The sequence below is a fragment of the Mandrillus leucophaeus genome, unplaced genomic scaffold, assembly GCF_000951045.1.
Source record: "Mandrillus leucophaeus isolate KB7577 unplaced genomic scaffold, Mleu.le_1.0 Scaffold394, whole genome shotgun sequence".
In the NCBI taxonomy this organism is placed as follows: Eukaryota; Metazoa; Chordata; class Mammalia; order Primates; family Cercopithecidae; genus Mandrillus; species Mandrillus leucophaeus.
The window spans coordinates 175,467-198,112 of NW_012104187.1; the positions used below are offsets into that span (position 1 = coordinate 175,467).

General features: G+C 43.4%; 1 protein-coding gene across 7 annotated transcripts in view; it reads right to left on the minus strand.

Moving 5' to 3' along the window:
• The window catches only part of KIAA1217 (KIAA1217 ortholog), a 914,794-nt gene that overhangs the window by 40,354 nt on the left and 851,794 nt on the right, over positions 1-22,646 (minus strand). For 4 of the 7 annotated variants that reach the window (XM_011991311.1, XM_011991312.1, XM_011991315.1 and 1 more), the window contains 3 exons: positions 17,510-17,559; positions 12,187-12,353; positions 384-559 (listed from right to left, as the gene is read on the minus strand). In XM_011991311.1, the coding sequence (XP_011846701.1) occupies positions 384-559; positions 12,187-12,353; positions 17,510-17,559 (393 nt within the window). Of the gene's footprint in view, positions 1-383; positions 560-12,186; positions 12,354-17,509; positions 17,560-18,105; positions 18,211-22,646 lie in introns of all 7 variants that reach the window. The other 3 variants (XM_011991313.1, XM_011991310.1, XM_011991314.1) reach the window with 1 other exon arrangement.

Below are 22,646 nucleotides of genomic sequence, written 5' to 3' on the forward strand. Positions count from 1 at the left end.
CTGCAACTCTCTCTCTCTGTTCTTTTTTTTTTTTTTTTTTTTAAGATAGGATCTCCCTATGTTATCCAGGCTGGTCTCGAACTCCTGGACTCTAGCAATCCTCCCGCCTCAGCCTCGCGAGTAACTGGGACTACAGGTGTGAACTACCATGCCCAGCAATGCTGCAGCTTTTAAAGAAATGCAGTCACCTGAGGACCACTGAATTTCCTGGGCCTCCATGGAAAGGTGCTGAAGTGTCCACATATACCACCATCAGCAGAACTCTAACTTATACACAGTAGGTGCTCAATAAAGAGAGGGCAACTGGGAAGGACCTCCTTCTTAGCAACGATAATTTTCCTTTGCAGGTGAAACAGCTCAACATGCAAGTGACTGGCACTCACCACAACTTCTTGATGATCCTCTCTTCCTCATGAAGATATTTTTGTCTCTCTTGCTCCACCAGGACGCGCTGTCGCTGCACAGGATCCTCCAGTCTCTTCATTGTTTCTATCACTTTGCCACTGATTTCCAGCTCGGCCTTCTTCATCATCGCCCTCAGCAGTTCCTGGTTCTGCAGCTGTGAACACAGAAAATCAACTTCAGTGGGCTCTGCCTGCATGAAATGGAGGTGAGTAAATGCCTTGAAGTCTTCAGAACACTTTGGGTAGACAGCCCTGTGGCTGAATCTTTACTTATTTCAGTGAGAAACGAAAGGGAGCAAAGACTGTACATAATGTGGCTTCTTCCACCAACATCTGAATTTTGGCAGCCAACTGACAACCAGACTGCCTGCAAGACAAAGGATCCTTTTTCTACTCTGGTCAATGCATCACGGACAACAGGCATAAACTCTCATTGACGTATCTTTACAGGGAGCACCACAGGGCACCTGCTTGGGAGCCAAGAAGACTTTGGGTCAAATCGCATACTCTCTCCCTAGCCCACTGTGAGACTTTGGGCCCATTACTTAGACTCCCTTGGTCTTCGTTTCCTTACCTCTAAGGATGGGGAATCCACTTTCCTTGGCCATTCTTGAGGGCTACATGAAATACCACATGGTATAGAACGGGAACTCAACACATGGTGATTTGGCTATGAAATATATCAGTATCAGTTCAAAGAGGGTCCGTGTCCTTCTCATTCATATGATTCCACGTACCACGTACCACAAAATCACAGACCCTTAAAACATAGGACTTTAATGTTGGCAATGATAATGATTCTAGATGAGTCCAGGGTTCTTGGCAATTTATGAACTTCTCTAGATTGGAGGTAGGCTACCTGTATACAGAAGCTCACAATTTCCAAACAGTTTCCAGAACAATTCCAGCAGATCCATCAAGTGAATTCATTCAATCAGCCTCCACAACAATAATGATATTATGCCTAGTATATCATCCCTAAAGTTCCACTGAAATATCATTTAACAAATTTCAATGGTTTCCTTTGTTTTCCGGTTTCATGAACTGGTTTATTGTCTCATGGGGGTGATGATGTCTTTGTCAACTGTCCATTATCCATGTAAATTGAGGGGAAATGCAATCTGACCATGTCACCACCTGCTTAAAACCACATCATGCCTTCTGTTTTCTCTGAATAAAGACAAAACATTTCAACACAGGCCACAAGCAGAACCACCATTAGGTCCCAATATCAGCACTGCATGGTGATGAACTGGCCTCCGGGGAAAGAATGCCTGGATTCAACTTCCAGTTTTACCACTTAGTAGATGTGTGACTATGGGCAAGCTATTAACCTCTGTGTCTATCCAAAAAAGGGGTAGTAATATCTCATAGCCCGTAGGTTGGTCATGGAGACTCAGTGAGACAATAAAATAAAGTGTCTGTCTCCAATCTAGACCTGAGCACATACCAGCCATTGCTATCAGGGAGCATGAACTAGTGGGTGGAGCCTGGCATTTTGTCTGGGAGGCAACCACATAGAAATGTACCACTTTTGGTTACTTTCTCTACAGGACTCATGATCATGGTCTCACACCACTTTTGCTAATGTCTTTTTATCGCGGTCTTAAAAACCAGTCAGTCACTATTTTGCTAAAAAGCACCTTTTTTTTTTGAGATGGAGTTTCACTCTTGTTGCCCAGGCTGGAGTACAATGGCATGATCTCGGTTCACTGCAACCTCTGCCTCCTGGGTTCAAGTGATTCTCCTGCCTTGGCCTCCTGAGAAGCTGGGATTACAGGCATGCACCACCACACCCGGCTAATTTTGTATTTTTAGTAGGGACGGGGTTTCTCCATGTTGGTCAGGCTGGTCTCGAACTCCCGACCTCAGGTGATCCGCCCACCTCGGCCTCCCAAAGTGCTGGGATTACAGGCAGGAGCCACCATGCAAGGCCAAAAAGTGCCATTTTTAGAGACTTTGTACAGAGAACAACATCCTCCTATGCTCTCTCTGGCTACAGCCCATTCTCCAGGCACTGGGCAGACTGGTCCCTTGCCTTGTGGCTAATCTCCCTCCCTGCATGCACCTAGCACTCTGCTCCAGTCATACATCATTTCAGTTCTTCATAGGGGCCAGGCTCCTTTTTTGTTTTTTGTTTTTTCTGAGACAGAGTCTCACTCTGTCATCCAGGTGGAGCGCAGTGGTGTGATCGTAGCTCACTGCAAACTCCGACAGACTCCTTTTTGCCAGGCCTTTGCACCTGCTATTCCCATCTCCCAGAATTCTCTTCCCTCCACCTGGTTAATTTCTGCCCTCCACAGAGTCTCTGGTACACTGTGTCTGGCATATTAGCAGAAAACTCAAAATACATCTGTTGAATGAATGAACTGAATGAATCAGTAACATTGATAAGAACAGGCAACAATGAAGAATCCAAAATTCTTCTCTAAATGGTTGAAACCTGCTGTGACCCATGGGCTCAGATAGGTGTTGGGATCAGCTCTTCCATGCCTTGTCTTGCTCTCACTGCAGGGATGTGGCAGGGCTACAGGTCGGCACTGTTCATATTGGTCAATTAGCCACACACAGCAACACCATGTACTATTAAGATGATTCTCTCAACTTCAGTCCCTGTGTCTAATCCCACAGAGCTCCTGCCTTTGAAGGGGAAGGGGAATGAGTGATGACAGGGATGTGAGGGGAAAATGAGTAGATAATTAAAGGGGTCTAAGAGTGAACAATGCCCGGATCCCAACTGAGAGATTCTCATTTTACCGGTCTAAGGTACTATCTTGTTGCCGGGAATTTCTAAAACTCCTCAGACGATTTGATTTACCACCAAGGATGATTTCATGGCCTAAGAAAAGGGCTTTTGAATAGACAGATGTCACTGTGCTAAGAAAAGGGCTTTTGAATAGACAGATGTCACTGTGCCATGGGCTATGGGGCACAGCAGGGCACCTAACCCTCCTGCCCAAATTTTAAAATGAGCTTAAGTAAATCTGGGGTCTGGTTAGATAGTGGATATTAACACTGGATATCACGCTAGACATCATTGGTGAAATATTTGAAATTCATAAAATTGAAAGGTGGGAAAAGTGAGGCCCTGAGAAGTCAAAGGACATGTTCAGGGTCTGCTTGGCAATTATAGAGCACAGTTAGGAATAGAACCAGGTCTTCTGAATTCAACTCATCAATTTCCCCAGCACCCCAAGTTGTTCTTCTAGCAAGGCAGGGAGCGTGCCATTCTGTTCACAGCTACAAGCCGTGTGTGGCACGTGGTAGGTACCCAACACATACGGTTGACACTTGAACAACACAGGTTAGAACTGCATGCGTGGGTCCACTTATATGTAGATTTCCTTCCTCTTCTGCCACCCCTGAGACAGCAAGACTAACCCTTTCTCTTCCTCAATCTATTCAATGAGAAGACGATGAGGATGAAGACCTTTATGATGATCTACTTCCACCTAATGAATAGTAAATATAGTTTCCCTTCCTTATGATTTTCTTAATAACATTTTCTTTTCTTCAACTTACTTTATTGTCAGAATACAGTATGTATTTGAGACAGCAGGCATGTGAAAAAAACAAATACAGTATACAATACCTACAACACACAAGACGTGTTAATCAACTATTACTGGTAAGGCTTCCACTCAGCAGTAGGCTATTAGTAGTTAAGTTTTGGGGAGCCAAAAGCTATGGATTTCTTACTGCGTGAGGGGTCAGCACCCCAATCCCCCTGTTGTTCAAGGCACAACTGTATTTGCTTTATGAATGAATCGCAATATAATGTTTCTGAGAAGGATAAGAACATACCAGAAGAATACAACTGGGCATAATGTTTAAACGCAACTAGACTTACTCCACTAGAAGAGGAGGAGAGGGAAAGGCTCTGTTTCAATTCTAGGCTTTGTTATCCTCCTGTCTAGAAAGCGGGGCCTTACAGGATCCTGCTGAGGGTACTAAAGAGGGAAGCTGTCATAGCTCACTGGCTGGCATGTGGGCAATGAGGAGTGAGTCGTGAATGAACAGGGTCTACACAGGTTCTGTGTCTGCTTTCCCAGTCCCCCCACCCTCCCTGCCTGGTGTTCTTGCCACTGTCTCCAGGCTGCAGGACAGTTCCTGCTTATCTGAGCACAGTGTAAAAAAGTGCTAAATATAAGATGTGGATCACCATCTTTCTCTAAATGCTTCAAGTCAATTAGTTAATGGAAACTCAAATTGTTAAGTTGGTTTTTGCTTAAGAGGTGATACCTGCATTTTAATAGTTAAAATCAATTGTCTTGAGGCACAAAGTTTACAAACAATAAAACATATCCATCTTAAGTGCACAGTTCAATGAATTTTGACAAATGTATACACTGATGTAACCACTGCTGAAAAGACAGCTAAATATTTTATCACCCTAAAAAATTCCTTTGGGATCTTTTGCAATCAATCCCCAACCCCCAGCCCAAAAAACCACCAGTCTGCTTTCTGTCATCATAGATGAGTTCTTTGTGTTCTAGAACGTTATAAAAATGGAATTATATAACATGTACTCCTTTGTGTCCAGCTTCTTTTGTTCAGAATATTTTTTTCTGAGATCCAGCCCTGTTGCTGAGTTTTTCAGTGATTCATTCTTTTATTGCTGAGTAGCATTTCATTGTACAAATGGATATAACAAAATTTTAATATTTGTGTACATTGACTTGATTCTTGTGATCTTGCTCAAGTCACTTATTTCTTTTCTTTTCTTTTTTTTTTTGAGATGAAGTCTCGCTCTGTCGCCCAGGCTGTAGTGCAGTGGCACGATCTCGACTCACTACAAGCTCTGCCTCCCGGGTTCACACCATTCTCCTGCCTGAGCCTCCTGAGTAGCTGGGACTACAGGCACCCGCCACCACACCCAGCTAATTTTTTTTTGTATTTTTAGTAGAGACGGGGTTTCACCATGTTGCCAGGGTGGTCTCGATCTCCTGACCTTGTGATCTGCCCGCCTTGGCCTCCCAAAGTGCTGAGATTACAGGCGTGAGCCACCGTGCCTGGCAAGTCACTTATTTCTAGTAGCATGTTTTGTAGTTTTGTAGATTCCATTTAATGTTACACGTATACAATCATGTCATTTGTGAGTAAAGCCAATTAGACATTTTACTTTTCCATTTGCGTGCCTCTCTTTCTTTCTCTAGCCATACTAACCTTGCTACAATCTTCAGTACAGTGTTAAACAGATGTGAGTGTAGGTTTCTTGGCCTTGTTCCTGATTTTTTGGGGAATGTGTTTAGTGTTTCACCATTAACTATGTTTTCTGTATGTCATTCACAAATGTTGTTTATCAAGGTAAGGAAGCTTCCTTCTACTTCCAGAGTGCTGTTTTTATCATTGATGCTAAATTTTGTTACGTGCTTTTTTCTGCATTTATTGAAATATGATTTTTCTGTTAATAAGGTCAAATACATTGATTTTTTTTTCATATTAAAACAGTCTTGCATTCCTGGAATAAAACCCCAGGATAATGTATTATCCTTTTTATATATTGCTGGATTCAGTTACTAATGTTTTCTTAAGGATTTGTTACATATATTTTCATGAGGGATACTGGTTTGTGGTTTTCTTTTCTTATAATATCTTTGTCTGGTTTTGCTCTTAGGGTAATGCAGGCTTCATAAAATGAGTTAGGAAGTATTCTCTGTTTTCTAAAAGAGTTTCTTTCTTTCAATACTTTAAAGACGTCATTCCACTGTTGTGACTTGCCTTTTGTTTCTGATGAGAAGTTGGCATTAATTCTTAATTATGATTCCCTGTATGTAATGGGTTTTCTCTCCACCCCCAGCTGCTTTGAAGATTTTTCCATTTATCCCTGGTGTTTAGCAATTTGATTACCACGTGCTTTGGTGTAATTTCCATTGTGCTTACCATTCTAGGGGTTCATTGAGCTTTTTTGGTCTGTGGATTTACAGCTTTCATCAAATTTGGAAAAAATTCAGTCATTACCTTTTTGAATATTTTTCTCTTTCCACTTAAGCTTTTATTAATAATGTCTCACTGGTCACTACATTTTAATTCATTTTCTTTAGTCTTTTGTGTCTCTATACTTCAGTTTGAACAGTTTCCATTGCTGTTTTCAGAATGACTGACATTTTGGACAGTGGTTAGTCTTCTGTTAAGCACATTTGGATACTGTTTTTCAACTCTTGAAAGCTCCACGGGGATATTTTTTATATCTTCCATTTCTTTCCTCATTATATTCATGTCTTCCTTTAAATCTCTGAGAATAATTATAATAGCTGTTTTGAAGTCCCTGTTGCTGATTTCATTATCCCTGCCATGTCTGGTCGATTTCTCTTGACAACTTTTCTTAAGGTTATAGGTCACATTTTTCAGCATCATCACATGTCTAGTAATTTTTGAGTGGATACTGGGCATGGAGCTTTCAATTTTGTTGTTTTCCTTTACAGATTTTGAATTTTCTCTGGTCGACAGTCCAGTTACTTGTGGATCAGCTTTGTCCTTTGAAGGCATTTTTAAAGCTGTTAGGTTAAATCTAGGGTAGTCTTTCCTCTGGGGCTAGTTAAGTCCTAAGACTGAGGCATAGTCCTTCTCCGAGCCCTACAAAATGCCTGGGTGCTCAACAAGGCCACTTCGCTTTTTGCTTTTCAAAACATGAACATCTCCCAGGCCTGTGTGAACTTCCGGAACTTTTTGACTTACAGCCCCCCACTTAGTATTTGCCTGGCTGATCGGCTGCTTTCGTACTGTACATGCTTGGCTTAACATTCAATAACAGACCCATTTATTGATGTAGTTCTTTCTCTGCAGAGCTTTCTTGTATGTGGTACTCCAGTCCGCCAATTCTAGCTGTTTCAGCTCTCTAAACTTTGGTCTTATCTCCTCAACTCACTGTCAGTGCCACACTTGGGTTTTTCCTTCCTGCACCAAGATTTGAAAAGTGCCTCCAGGCAGAAAGCTGCGTCAGTTGTAGGTTTTTTTCCCATTCTCCTGAGGATTACAGTCCTGTCTAATTTCTGAAAACATTTGTTTCATACATTTGCTTATTTTTCAGTTTTCTAGTTGTCAACAGTGGGTGGCTGGGGGCAAGTAGAGTTGCAGTTATTCCTCATAGCAGGAAATCTAATTTATTGAAAATGCCTTGACATTTTTATAAGCACTCTTAGACAGAAACAATGCTCTTGTTCATTAAAATTTTAATTGGACCAAATAAGTTATCCAAATCACTTCATGGAAAAACTAGAAAACTGCCTAAACCTAATTCCACCCACCTGAAAATGGGCCGATATCTCACATACTCAGTTTTGATTTCTTAGGTAAAATCTAAGACTGTCAGTCTTGCCAACAATGGATAATGTAATTGGACTGATTTTGCTGTCTAGCAGTGACATGGAACAGTGGTTATACCACGAATCAGAAAGTTTCAGGAGGAAAGCCAGACCTCAGAATGACTCCTGATCCCACCTGGATCCACTCCCTCAGGCTTCAGGGAACAAGGTAAGGGATGCCTGGTCACAGCTATATAACCTATATTATTGGGGTACTGTCTCCCCATCTTAGAAAGCCTCTTGTTGTCTGAAGATCTGACTAGAGCTTGGTACATTGTAAGCAGCCTAATCATCAAGCCCTGTACTAGTTCTGTTTATTACTTCTTGGCAGGGGAAACGGGTCTGTTGCACGTGGGAAACTCCAACATGCTTTTCTCGGGGGTTCCGCATTCCCATGGCCATTGTCACACACCTCAGAAGACAAATGAGACCCTGGCATATTTCCACGAGGTGCTATCTTTTTAAAAGACACATTAAGGAAACTCTTGAATTTTATCATTTCAAATACAAGGGCTCTGTGCACTACTATGTTTATTTTTTATGTTGATATTTTACCTTCTCCTTCTCTTGGAAAGAGATAGTAAATTCTCAGGAGTCCTACAAATGTAATGCTAAGTCCAGAACAACCCAATTTTTTATTTATGAGGAAGCAGAATAAAGAGATTGGGTCCAAGGAAAAAATTGTGGGGATGAAAATAGTTGGAGGTCTCCATTCTCTCTTTAGGCCAAGTCTTATCTGGCCTCCAGAGAACCTGTACTATCTCTTCCAGAAGCTTCTCTCTCTCTCCTCAACCGCCCACAGGGAGGGGCAGAAATGCAGTCACTTCTGTGGATATGGCATGACTTTGGTAAAATCCAAGTACTGTGGCATTCCGGGAAAAAGATGTTCATTATTTAGAAAAAGTGGGCTTTTTTCAAAATGACATCAGGAAAGGTAACAGGCAAATATAATCATCATTGGAGGAGAACATCTGTTAGGTACAAAGCCTTGAGAAAATCCTTTCTTGTTGTTGCTAGCTAATTACAGACCCAACTGTTACTTGGGAATGGGAATATCATGCTATAAAGGTTCTGTAGAGCTCTCATACCAATTGTAGCTAGCAGAGAACATATTAGATTTGCCACTGGGAATGAGGTGCATTGTTTGAAGTCAAGGCTTTAAGTCATTGGTAATAGTTGACTATCTCAACATTTCCAGGAGGTGTCTTCATGGACTAAGCATTCATATTACCTGAGAGCAGGAGTTTTTACCCTGGAATGTTCTAGAGCCACCAGTGCCTAGCCTCCAGTCCATGCCAGTGAAGTCAGACTCTGGCCGTGGTGCCTGAGCACTGGCATTTCTGTTAAGGGTTTCAGGTAATTCTAATGAGTAGCCAGGATTGAGAACCGCTCTTGGACTGATAACTCCTGTGAAACTGGAGAGCAGAAGATAACATGGACAAGCTTTTAGTGGTTCCCTTGATCTTCTGCTTAGGTTCCCTTTGTCCCTTTGAAATCTACCCAACCCAATGTGTCTGCAACAAATTTCTGTTCCTGAGAATAATCCATCAATTTTGAAAATGAAATGCTCAAATAGGATATGCTCTACAGTCTAGGATTTTCCAGTGATTTAATTATCTAATTACTGGAGCTGGCTGCCAAGCACAAATGGTTTTATTCCGTTTCACTATTTTATAACACAGTTCAAAGAACATTTGAATTTCTAATTCAATTTTTGTTCTTTTGAGACTAGTCTAGTGTTTCGTATATCTCTAATGATAGCTCCATTATTGGACTTATAACCACTGTGGGACTGCTGTTCATTTGTGGTATATAATACTACACATGTTGAAGGAGAATTGGTTCCGAGATAGCTTAATTATTCTAAACTGTTTTTGTCTTACGTAGACTCCCATGATTGAAAAGACAGAAGTTTGATGGGGAGGAAAGCTGAATGAGACCCAGGGAATACAAAGACAGAGTTAGAAACAGTAACAGCCAGGTTAGGAAACACCATACTTATTTTTCCCTGTGAGTCTGCGCTTTAGAACTGCCCAACCTCCCAGGCTCAAAAGCACATTTGCTCACTGTTTTTTATTCCCAGAAAGCCAGAAAAGTTGAGTAGTTCTGGAACAATAAAGAAACTTGTGTGGTTAACACAGCATTCCCAGACCTTGACCAAAGACCTTCTTTGTTTAAGAAAACTGCTCTTTTTCACAAAGCTGCACAGTTCAAGGGTTGTGAGGAGAGACAAGTGTGGGAGATCCGTCCCAGCCGGCCACAGCACCAAACTACACCCGCCACTGATGGGGTGATGCTGTAGCTACAGACATCAAGATAGCCTTGGTATCAAATTCACCTCTAACGCCTGTGAAATTCCCAGGGGAAGTGTGGCATTTATGCTAAAGCAATTCCATCCCTGTCCCCAAACCGACAAATGCTCACTTTTGAGAGCAGTTAGGTATTTCCATACAAATGATATATATGTTTTTCTTACAGGGGTGCAATGAGGAAGTAACAATTTCCAAACGGCCAGCAGATGGTGCCAAAAGGCAGGAGCAGTGAAAGGAGGGGCTTAACCTCCAGGAGCCCCAGGTAAGAAAGAACTTGGGAGCTGACGGGCCCCCTCTGAACTGCAATTGTGTCCTTTGGCCTGCAGAGTACTTAGTAATCGGCTTTTAATTACTTTCCAACATTTTAAAATGGTGGTAATTCATGTAAAACCTATGTCTTCAGATTCGCTTGAAATATTGAAATATCTAGAAACACTGGATACTAATTCTAAAGGTTAAGAGCCAGTTGGAACTGAGTGGCTACCAGCCTTTAAAGGGGCCAATTTACTGTGGTCTCTCCTCCGTTTCACTTGCAATTGCTGCCTGGACACTGAAGACATGTAACTTTGTCACCCCTGACACAACCCAGCCCAACCTGTACACTTCATTTCATTGCAATGTGTCTTTAAAATTGCAAAGCGAGGAGAAGCTAATGCAAAGGATGGGACCATCACAGATGATGCGATTCAATAGGGTATTTAAATGAATTTGCATCGGATGTCCAAGGTATCTGGGATGTTGCCTAAGAGACAGAGTAGCCTTTGGAGGTCTGAGCATTCGCTCTTTTAGCAACCCTCATGATCTATGCTGGGACCTCGGGGCAGGTCTCTCAAACCAGCTGCCTTTCAGTGTGTTTTCTGGTAGGCAGAGGGCAAGGAGAAATTGTTTTCTTAGCCTTCATTAGGTGGTTAAACAACATAGGGCTTGTGCCATCGCTGTGCTGAAGAAGAACTGTGATTGGAAGCCTTTTTCCTATTAGAGGAAAGGGCTCAGGAGGTTGCATCCCCATGGCTGCTCCAGGATCCTGGATACATTTATATATATATATATTTTTTGAGACATAGTCTCAGTCTACTGCCCAGGCTGGAGTGCAGTGGTGCTATCCTGGCTCACTGCAACCTCCGCCTCTCATGTTCAAGTGATTCTCGTGCCTCAACCTCCCCAGTAGCTGGGATTACAGGAACACACCACCAGGCCCTGCTAACTTTTGTATTTTTAGTAGAAATGGGGTTTCGCCATGTTGGCCAGGCTGGTCTCGAAGTCCTGACCTCAAGTGATCCACCCGCCTCGGCCTTCCAAAGTGCTGAGATTACAGGCATGAGCCACGACACCTGGCCGTATCTTCTCGCAACATTTGGATTATGAGCGTCTGGAAGTCAGGGAGGATGTCTGTATACAGCCTAGGCGAGCACTGTATCCTCAACACCTAACCTACCAGCCAGGGCAGGGAGGTGGGAAAAGGTGCACAGAGCAAATATGTGGTCTCATGCAGAGACGTACATCTCTACCTCCTTATTATCCAGGACCAGGAGACAGCTTATTCTGCTTTGGCAGATTTATGGGATTTGTTGACCAAGATTCGTGACCTGAAGGGTCACTTACTCTGATTCCCGTAGAGTTCATACATTTCTTAACGATAGAAAAGAGCAAGGAAAGGATGGATCACAATATGTGAATGAAATGCAGATGTTTTTCTTAACAAATCACCATGGTGGTTTTTTTTCCTTATGAATTCATCTTCTATTCTAAACTCATAGTTCTAAATACATCACAGATCCTTGCAAAAAAATGAAAAAAAAAAAAAAAAGCTTGGCTGACTATCCACCTTTGTGCCTGTTCAGTGTGGAGGAGGATGGAGCCTCCAGGCTGTCAGAAGGCAGCCTTCACTGGCTGTCGGCATGCTCCCTGGGGCCCCTCTCCTTTCAGCTCATCTCCAAAAGCAAATGCCCTAGAGTCTGTTCCTGCGTAACGCACACATAGCTTAAAGAAGTGGCTACAGATTGACTGTAGTTGCAATGGAAGGCTCTAGACCTGGATTGCGTGTGTGAGAGAGGAAGCCACGCTGTCACGGTTCTATATTTTCTAGGTCTCATGGAGCCCCTAGGAAAAGGAAGGTAGGAAGAGCTCAGGGCAACTGAGACAGAGGCCACCGTGCATGAGGGATACCTGGAGCTGCCGCATCTGCTGGAGCTGGAGCCTGAGTTCCGCCACGCTCCGCCTCATCTCCAGCAGGCTCATGTGGATGGCCGAGGTGCCTGCAGGTGGAGGCTGGCTGGGAGGCACTGTGGACTCCAGAGCACTGAGCGTCTTCCCACCAGACACATGGGGAGTTCCTGTGAGAAAAGTGCATCAGAGAACTCAGAAGGCCACCAAGGAAAGTCTAAGCTATGCATCCCATCCCAATGCAGATGACTGGTAGTTCTAAAAAGGCCCATTTCTCTCATTACAAAAAAAAATGCATATATATGAATCATGCAGTGTTATAGTATGCAGTGTGCAATAATCACATTCTAGAAGTTTAGTAAGGAAGTGCCATAGGAAGGCAGGCCACAGAGCTGTCTCTGCTCCCATCTATCTGTTGACTGATTGATCTATCAACTGATCAATCTTGTTTACGGTTTTTTTAAATTATTTAATTTTTTTTCTTTTCTTAACCTCTGGAAGAAGAGCCTGTTTAAACACACAGGTTTGCATAGAGAAAAGCTTAGAAGTGTATAAAATAAAGTGTTAATGGTATCTCCAGCTGTGGTATTCCAATATAAGGTGTTTTTTGTTGTTGTTGCTGCTGTTGTTGTTTTTACTATTTTTTATTTTTGAGAACAGGGTCTCACTGTATTGCCCAGGCAGGTCTCAAACTCCTGGGCTCACGCCATCCTCCTGCCTCTGCCTCCCCAAGAGCTAGGATTACAGGCATGAGCTACTGCACTCAGCCACTTTTTTGTATTTTTAAAATCTGCATACTGAATATCTGTAATTTTATAATAGAAAAAACTGATTTTAAAATTCCGAGACCTAATATAGAGTGCTTATGTGACTATTTCCTGGATGGCAAATGTAACCTAAGGACATGTAACTTATTTCTGGGCAGAGATTCGGCCAATCGCCAAGCGGAGACTAGTAAGAACTGGGTACCGTCCCGAATCCCTTCAGATTTCCAAAATCAAAAGAAGGAGGGCGTCTCCACACAACTCCTTTAGTAAGAAAATAAGGCAAGATGCAAAAGCCCTTCAGGAGAGGACTCTAACAGCGACAATGTGATTCTATGGAACAGGTACCTGGAGAAGAGACAGGATCCATGTTACTAATAAACACACACACACACACACACACACACACACACACACACACACACTTCGGCTCAGTTCCCTTTCTTTTAAAGGGTCAAGTGCAAGCAGGCCAGCTGGCCTTGCAGGACAGAGCACTGCGGCCACTTGCAGACCCTGGAGTGGCTATAGTGTGGTGGTAGCCGGTCTTCCCATCATGGCTCAGCCATTTCGGGAACCTTTCCCTCTCCAGCACACACAACTCAACGAGGCCTCAGTGGAGCTCAAAGTGGCTCATGAGCCAGGAAGCTCCCTGCAACTGTCCTCTTTCTTGCTTGGCCTTGGCGACACTGATGCTGCCGGAGCCCCATTCTCTTCATCCTTCAGTGACCATCCAAATAGGGCCAGTCTCCCAGCCCCTCTAATGGCCCTCTTGGGGAGGCAGCAGGGGAGCAGGCCAGAAGGCTTTTTAAAGGACTGACAATGCAGCTCCAGGAGACCTGACAACAAGCTTTTCGTTATCTTTTTTCTTTCTTTTTTTTTTTGACACAGAGTCTCGCTCTGTCTTGACCAGGCTGGAGTGCAGTGGCTGCGATGGAGTGCAGTGGTGTGATCTCAGCTCACTGCAGCCTCTGCCTCCTGGGTTCAAGCAATTCTCCTGTCTCAGCCTCCCAAGTAGCCGGGACTACAGGTGTGTACCAAGACAGCCAGCTAATTTTGTATTTTTAGTAGAGATGGGATTTCACCATGTTATCCAGGCTAGTCTTGAACTCCTGACCTCAGGTGATCCGTCTGCCTCAGCCTCCCAAAGTATAGGGATTACAGGCATGAGCCACCATGCCCAGCCAACAACCAAATTCCTTTATGGAATCTACACTCATTTTTAAAGTATCTTCATCTATAACCTCTTAATCCACTATATTTGGTTCATGTAATAGCTCCATCATTCCCTGAAATGGCTCTTTATGTTCATTTCAGCGATCTTCTAGTTGTCACCCTGTGGACTCTCTCCTAGGCTGACATGACTTTGCTTCAATGTGACACTGAGCTTTGTCAGCCACTTCTTTTCTTTTCAGTCACTTTGAAACTTTCCACCATCTTCTTCCCTTTCTGCTGCTCTGTCTTGGTCAAACTCTTTTCTAACTCCTTTCTCTGCCAACCTTTTAAGTCCTGATATGTTGTGTCGCTGGGTCCACTTCTCTTCTGGATGGACATGCTTTCTAGGGAGGTCACTTCTGCTACCACCACCTGCCAAGGTCTCCCGCACCCTCGTCTGCAGCACACAATTATCTTCAGATCCACATACCAATGCCTTCACGCCACTACTGAACTTTTCCATAAGTCAGTCAAATTCATTATTTCCACTCGTCTTCCCCAAACCTCTTTCTGTCTCTATGGGCCTAATTTTATTATATATATAATTTCAATAGCTTTTGAGGAACAAGTAGTTTTTGGATACATGGATGAATTGTGTAGTGGTGAAATCTGAGATTTTAGTGCACCCATCACCCGAGTAGCGTATCTTGTATCCAATTTATAGTTTTTTATCCCTCACCCCCTCCCATCCTGCCTGCTTCTGAGTCTTCAATGTCCATTATAATAAGGGCCTAACTTTAGCCAGTGGTACCACTATCTACTCAATTATCAGCCAGGCAGGCTGTCCCTTTTTTTTTTTTTTTTTTTTTTTTTGAGACAAGGTCTTGCTCTGTCACTCAGGCTGGAGTGCAGTGGCTTGATCTCGGCTCACTGCAGCCTTGACCTATTCAGGCTCAAGCAATCCTCCCACCTCAGCCTCCCAAGTATGTGGGACTATAAACGTGTACCACCATGCTAATTTTTTGTAGAGGCAGGGTCTTGCAATGTTGCCCAGGCTGGTCTCAAACTCCTGGTCTCAAGCAATCCTCCCACTTTAGCCTTCCAAGGTCCTGAGATTACAGGTATGAGGCACCATGCCTGACCTGGCTATCATTCTTACTAACTGTGTGGCTTTGGATAACTAACCTAACCTCCCTGAGCTTCTGTCTCCTTTCATGCAAAATATGGGTAATGACATCTTCCTTATAGGGTTTTGTGTGTTAAATGATCTAATGCGCAGTATAAAAATCTTTGAGATAGGAGATTCCATCTGTTCTCTCTCCACAGTAAACTACACATTCCTTAAGTAGCCAGGAAGTCTAGGTTTTCCTTTACTCTTGGCCAGATGAGTTCCTTGACTTCTATATAATTCCGTTTACTTGTCTACAGAACAGGGATAATACTTGTCTTGTAGCTTACTTCCTAGGATTCTGGAAGAATTATTCTATTTTGTGCACTATACAAGGCTGCTATGGCAACGAAGCCCCTGTGGACGATATCTCACCCTGATACGTTAGAGTGAGAAAGTCCAAACCTAGCAGAGACGTGGGGAGTGAGCCCACGTGCACATCGCCAGTGGCATTGCAAATCAGCTCGGCCATTCAGAAGAGAAAACTAGCAGCATGTCACCATTGCCACTGAACTGTCCCTTTGGATTCACTGATTCCACTTTGGGAAATATATCTGAGGAAATGGCACTGGCTCCTCTCCCCACATTTGAAAAGAAATTGACAAGAGGTTTTAGAACAAAGAAATGAAACCACCTATAGATCTTTAAAGGGACTGAGGAATCTAAACATAAAAGGAGTTAAAATGACAGGCATATGATGATGTGTGTCACGTGTGTGGATATGTGTTCAGTTTTCTTCTCTGGAACATGAGAATAAAAATTGTATCTCTCCCTGGGTGCTGTGGTAAGGAGTTCATGAGTGAATGCATGAAGAGCACATAGGAAGCACTCACTACGTATTTATGATTATTATTATTCTCTAAAAAGCAAAAAGAAATAAAAGGATCATACAAAACAGCACGTAGATTCTGATTAGAGCAGTGCTTTCAGATATGAGTCATTTCTAGAATGGACTACAGAAGGATGGGAGCTTTTAATATTTAGTAGTTTCCTTTCTTCTCCCTAAGTTTGCAATACATTTTAAAAAATGAATAAATTAAGTATCTCCGAAACAAACTGGCAATTGCTCTGAAGACAAGTTTAGCAATTTCCGTGAAATAATTCTCTGGCTTCGGCCAAGGCCACGGATTGTTTTCTACGCAACACAACAAATCCCATCAGGATCAGGAACGCTGGCAGAGTGAACCTGTTGGCCTTGTAGCTAAATGATGCTCAGCCAGAGGAGAACCACGACCAACAGAGTCCTAAACTGAAGTTTCAAATCTGTCTACTCTACCGTGCTGCACAAAACTAGTACACGTGGCTTCCCTAAATTTGGGGTTTCACCCAACTTGCCATATGCTTTCTGTGTAATTTAGTATCTGAATGTGTTCCTGCTAAGGATTTCTATTTCTAACCCGATGAGAGGGAAGACCTCATCTTCTTGCAGAGGCCTGGCTTGAGATTGCTGGATGAGACATTCATTGCAAAGACCTGGATACTAGTGAACGCCACTACTAACAGAACTGGGCTCTCTTTCTGGGGAATGCTGGCATTTAAAAAGCAGGCCCTGTCATCTGTCATGAGATTAAAAAGATAAAAAGCAGGCCCTAGGCCAAATACTCCTTTTTCTCCCATCTGGACACTGGTCATTCCTTATTGGCTACTGTCCCTTCTCATCCATCCCCATATTGCAGCTGGGCTGATGTCTTTTCCCAGTGTACAACCTTCCAATGGCTTCACGTTACACTTAGAACAATTTTAAATTCCCTTGACTGGACAACCCTTCTTCCCCCTAAGTCCTCTTCATCCTTCCGGGCTTAGTTTGTGTCACTTCATCCTTCCAGGCTTATTTTGTGTCACTTCCTCCGGGGACTGCCCTTGGTATAGGCTAGTCCGATTGGTGAAGCATTTATCCTGCACTTTTAAACACTCGACACACATAAAATTACGTGTCCCATTTCCATCTTCCCCATTGAATTCTAAGTTCTAGGCAGGCAGCCCCATGTCTGCGAGATGCCCACCGTATGGCCCTATCAATGAACAAATGAGTGAATGCATGAAAACCAAAGGGAAAAGACGGTGCTTTGCCCCCTGAATTAATGAATAAATCTGGAATTTCAGTATTAGCAGGAATATCTAGGAATCCTCTGACATCGTACGAAATAAGTGACTTACGGAAATGTCAAACATTTCTGAGACAAGTCAGGACTCATCCCAGGCAGCCCACAGGCCTCCTACAACTCCAAAAACACTCACTTACCTGCACTGTCTGTGTGGTTCCTGTTGGCTGTGGTTTTCATCATTTTCTCGCTGAATAAAAGAAAAAAAGAGTCAGCTATGCAGTTTCCAAAATGCCTTTTTTTTTTTTTTTAAGCCCATTCCATTCACTATTTGAAGCAATTGGCAGTGATGGGATTAAGCAATGAAGGTATTTTAGCATCAGCATCACAATTGGCCAGGATGGAAAAGGCTTCCCGGGTGTGCACCTGACACTGGGGGTGGAATGCAGCCAGGCTCACTTGTGACTTTCAGATGATGGCGACGTGGACACGCAAGGGTGGTGGTTGCAGGCACTGCATGGTGAGTGGTCCATGAAGCCACATGCACTGGGAAGCCCATTTACCTTCTTGGGCCAAAGTGTTACCTTCGACCAAGAATTACCAGAAGGAGGAAAAAAAAAAAAAAAACCAAACCCCAAAAAACAAACAAACAAAAACGCCCATGATCCATAGAGATGTGAATATTTTCAGCCTTGAAATGATTACAAGGAAACAGATTTGAATGAATGAATTATCTTAATGATTAAAAGAGAAACAGATTGAATTATTGTTTTTCATTGGCTTTCTTCTTTTTTACCTAGATGCATCTTTGCTATAACTTGTAATAGGCCCTTTAAAAAGTGCAGACTGAACGAGGCCAGTTAAACTGGCAATCTGTTTCTCCATGGCTTGCATCCTCTCTCTGTAAAACAAGAGAATTGTTTGTTAAAGCTCTATTGACTTTCAGACCGGTTTGTCCAGGTGGATGCACCACCCAATGGTTATAAAAGGTACCACCTAGAAGGCCGTGGAAGTTCACCCAACCTGGCTCAGGAACGTGAAGAGCCGCACATCCCCAGCTGAGGTCAAGATTCGTGATCAGTGTTCAGTATCAAGTCAGTGACCTGACTGGCTAAAAAAAAGACATAGCACGGACCAACAGGGGCCTCCTGGAAAAATGAAAAACTTCTCCCTTGGAAACAACCCTGTTTGCACATCCTGTGTTTTTTGAGTCTTTCTGCCCTGCTTTCTTTCTTTCGCCTTGCACAAAAGGGCTGTTTCCTAGCATGGCAGTGTCCCAGGCCAGATCTCACTGAGCTGCACACATTTCTATGCTGTACACCTCAGCTGGGAGGCTGCTGAGTGGTTTTGGTATAAATGATGGAGATGTTTGCTGTGTGGGTAGTAACACTTGTGTCATAGCTTAAGGGCAACACAAACATGTCTTTCTTTCTTTTTTTTTTTTGAGATGGAGTCTTGCTCTGTTGCCCAGGCTGGAGTGCAGTGGTGCCAAATCTGCTCACTGCAAGCTCCGCCTCCCGGGTTCATGCCATTCTCCTGCCTCAGCCTCCCAAGTAGCTGGGACTATAGGTGCTCGCCACCACTCTTGGCTAATTTTTTGTATTTTTAGTAGAGACGGGGTTTCACCTTGTTAGCTAGGATGGTCTTGATCTCCTGACCTTGTGATCTGCCTGCCTTGGCCTCCCAAGGTGCTGGGATTACAGGCGTGAGCCACCGTGCCCTGCCATGTCTCTTCTTTAGATAGTGGAGAAATATGACTGAAACCTGTCCGGGCACGGTGGCTTAGGCCTGTAACCCCAGCACTTTGGGAGGCTGAGGTGGGCGGATCACCTGAGGTCAGGAGTTTGAGACCAGCTTGGCCAACATTGTGAAACCCTATCTCTACTACCAAGATCGCACTACTGAACTACAGACAGGGCAAAAGAGCAAGACTCTGTCTCAAAAACAAAAAACAACAACAACAACAAAAAACCCAAGTATTTGAAAGTAGATGATGTTGGATCTAATGTCATCGGAACTTTAGCCTGGAGGCTTTTACAGAATCGTGCAGGAAAACGAGTATCCCTAACAGCTTGGCCATCTCAAGACGTTAATGAAAAATTTCCCAATGATTTCCATACACAGATAATGCTCCCTTCTCTCCAGGGCTCTTTGATGCTTCATTACAGTTTAACTGGCATTTGAAATAGGCTCACATTTCTAGACCTCAGACAACGGACGTTTTGCAGAACTATTGCCATTGTTTTCAACACATCGTTAAAAACAACAATACAAGTAAGTGAATAGAGGCTTCACATGTCACCTCATGTGAATTCAGTTATGCATACTTCGTAGTCCAAAACAGGAAAAGGAGAGAGAAGAACAATGTATATGGCATGGCATTGCCTGTGCTGTTATCTCTCATGAGTGACTGTCCTTGCACGAGCCTGAGAAAAGAGAAGGGACCTCACTCCTCACTGCGGATCTCAGTCCCACAGACCCCTGGGTTTGTGAGTGATGGGATTCCTGTTCTGCAAACAGTATATTCTTACACTATTAAATACAAGCTGGTTAATTTATCTGATTCTCAGTGGAAAAAGTAATGGTGGTCTGGCCAGGCATGGTGGTTCATGCCTGTAATCCCAGGACTTTGGGAGGCCCAGGTGGGTGGATCACCTGAGGTCAGAACTTCGAGACCAGCCTGACCAACATGGTGAAACCCCATCTCTACTAAAAATAGAAAAATTAGCTGGGTGTGGTTGTGTGTGCCTGTAATCCCAGCTACTCAGGAGGCTGAGGCAGGAGAATCACCGGAACCTGGGAGGTGGAGGCTACAGTGAGCCAAGATTGCGCCACTGTACTCCATCCTGGGTGACAGTGCAAGACTCTGTCTCAAAAAAAAAAAAAAGAGTAATGATGGCCTGTTCCTTCACAGAAAAAGTCAGCTGATTAAGTTGGGCTCTTTTTGAGAGGTGGTGCATCTGCATCCTGAACTTTATGACAATCAAGATGATATTCAAGGGTAATTTTGTCCAACTCAAGCATTGCAGCCTTGAGTTTTGCCTTTGGAATGTAACTCTCAGTGCCATGTGTAACACTGATCTTAATTTTGTAACTGTAAACCTCTGATATCAGAACTCCACACATTTTCTTTAGTTTAAAATTGATGGTCTGTCACAATACTGAGTTTCTTATATGTAAGTCACGCAGTCTGGATAGTTAAAGGTTGCAAATCCACCAAGGAGGGAAAAAAACACCAAGTAATTTTAAGTATTAATAGTATGATCTCTCTGCTGTAATAGAGTGGAAAGAAGAAATCTCAAATGGTGAGCGCAGAAATGTATCTCCCCGGAGTGATTTGCAAATGTTTCCAGGTACACCAGTTGATGCTAAACCTCCCAGCCATACAGGATTTCAGTCATACCTTGGCGCCCTCTTTGCCATAAAATAGTCCACATTATCAAAGGGAAAAAATGGTTAGAAATTCAAATAAGGAAAGCCAGTTAGTGAATATCCATCGGCAAGGTCAAGCTTATTGACCCAAGTCACAGTGGCATCTCAGAAAAAATGGGAGTGGTGGTTGGTCACTCTTCCTGCCACATGGGAGACACAGACTTGCACAAACTCTTGGGAAATGAATGACTTCCTCAGGAGAATGCTCAGTCCCAGGTGAAAGTTGCCCAGAGTCCTCATTCGTCCCACAGGGACTCTATCCACAGTGGCGCTGGAGTACAATGAATGACACTAAGAGCAGAGGTGCACTCAGGGCTACCTTGAGATGTACTAGTTTACTGCTCTTCTTCAATCCTAGGCAAATGCAAAGGATATTACTTTAAGAAAAAAAAGGTAACATGGCATTTTTAGAGTCTAGAGAGCTTTGGTAAGGAAGTGGCTTAAAGGGTTCTGTACAGCTGGAGTGTGGGATAGAAAGGCATGATGACAACCTTAGTACATGCAGAAGACAGTAATATTAAGAAATGCAAGAAATAGGTAGGTCTCATTTATGTAGAGACTAAATAAGACTCTGCTAAGAGGGAAATGGCAGTGGGGAGTCCTGGGATTCCATTGCTGGCCACGAGAACAATGCTGGTTAGCGCTAGACCAGCCTTCTTTCTGCTTCCAGTCTGGTCAACAGGTTTCATTACATTGTCCAACAAAGGAGAGCATCAGCATTAAAAATTGAAACAGGCCAGGTGCAGTGGCTCATATCTGTAATCCCAGTACTTTGGGAGGTCAAGGTGGGTGGATCACTTGAGGTCAGAAGTTCAAGACCAGCCTGGCCAACATAGTGAAATCCCGTCTCTCCTAAAAATACAAAAATTAGCTGGGTGTGGTGGCGCATGCCTGTAATCCCAGCTACTCGGGAGGCTGAGGCAGGAGAATCACTTGACCCCAGGAAGCAGAAGTTGCAGTGAGCAGATTGCACCACTGCACTCCAGCTTGGGCAACAGAGCGAGACTGTGTCAGAAAAGAAAGAAAGAAAGGAAGGAAGGAAGGAAGGAAGGAAGGAAGGAAGGAAGGAAGGAAAGAAGGAAAGAAAGAAAGCACTTGAATCATTCTGGATAAAGAACATTGGTCTTCTACTGATTCATCCTTGAGTTGAGAACTGTAGAATGTCACAACACAGACCATGTCATCTGCACATGGAAGTCCGTGGGGCTGCAGACACACCTTCAGCATGCTCCTTGGCTCAGTGAGTACTCAGTTTCTACCCTGGGCTTCCACCAGATAATAGTTTTAGGGTGCAGAGAGAGACAACTCCCAAACAACATCCTATTCTTCTTTAGGGCTAATATTGACAGAGTTGCAGAACTGCCTGGCATAAGAGCTTGGGTGTTTTTAGAACAAAAGGGCTATACCCACTCCAGGTACCCACATGCTTGGCTTGCCTTTTTGTATCTGTGAGGAAGGGAGTGAAGGCTCCCTGGGTGGCCTCTTTCAGGATATGTCACCTGCAAGGTCACCAGGAAAGAGACATGCTGCATCAGAGATTCTGAGTCAGGTGGCTTCTCATCTGACATCCCCCCTGGAGAGTTCAGATGCTTGACAGTAGAGGGGAAGTCATCCTCTTCCTGGTGGGAGCAGGCAGTACACACAGCACCGAATACATGTGTATGCTCTACTGTCTTGGCCAAAGCCACTTCACAAAAATACAATTCTTTTGACACACGGTAATGAGAAAACATTTTCCCTCCTATTTAATCATCAAATTGTGTCTGCTTTCAGGATTCATTTTGGGGACATTATCTGATTTATACATTCATAAATAAGATTGCCTTTCCATTTTATGGTTGGTAATGTGGAAACAATTTTATGGTTTAAGTAAATGACAGCAGTGGAAACTTATGCAGCCTTCTC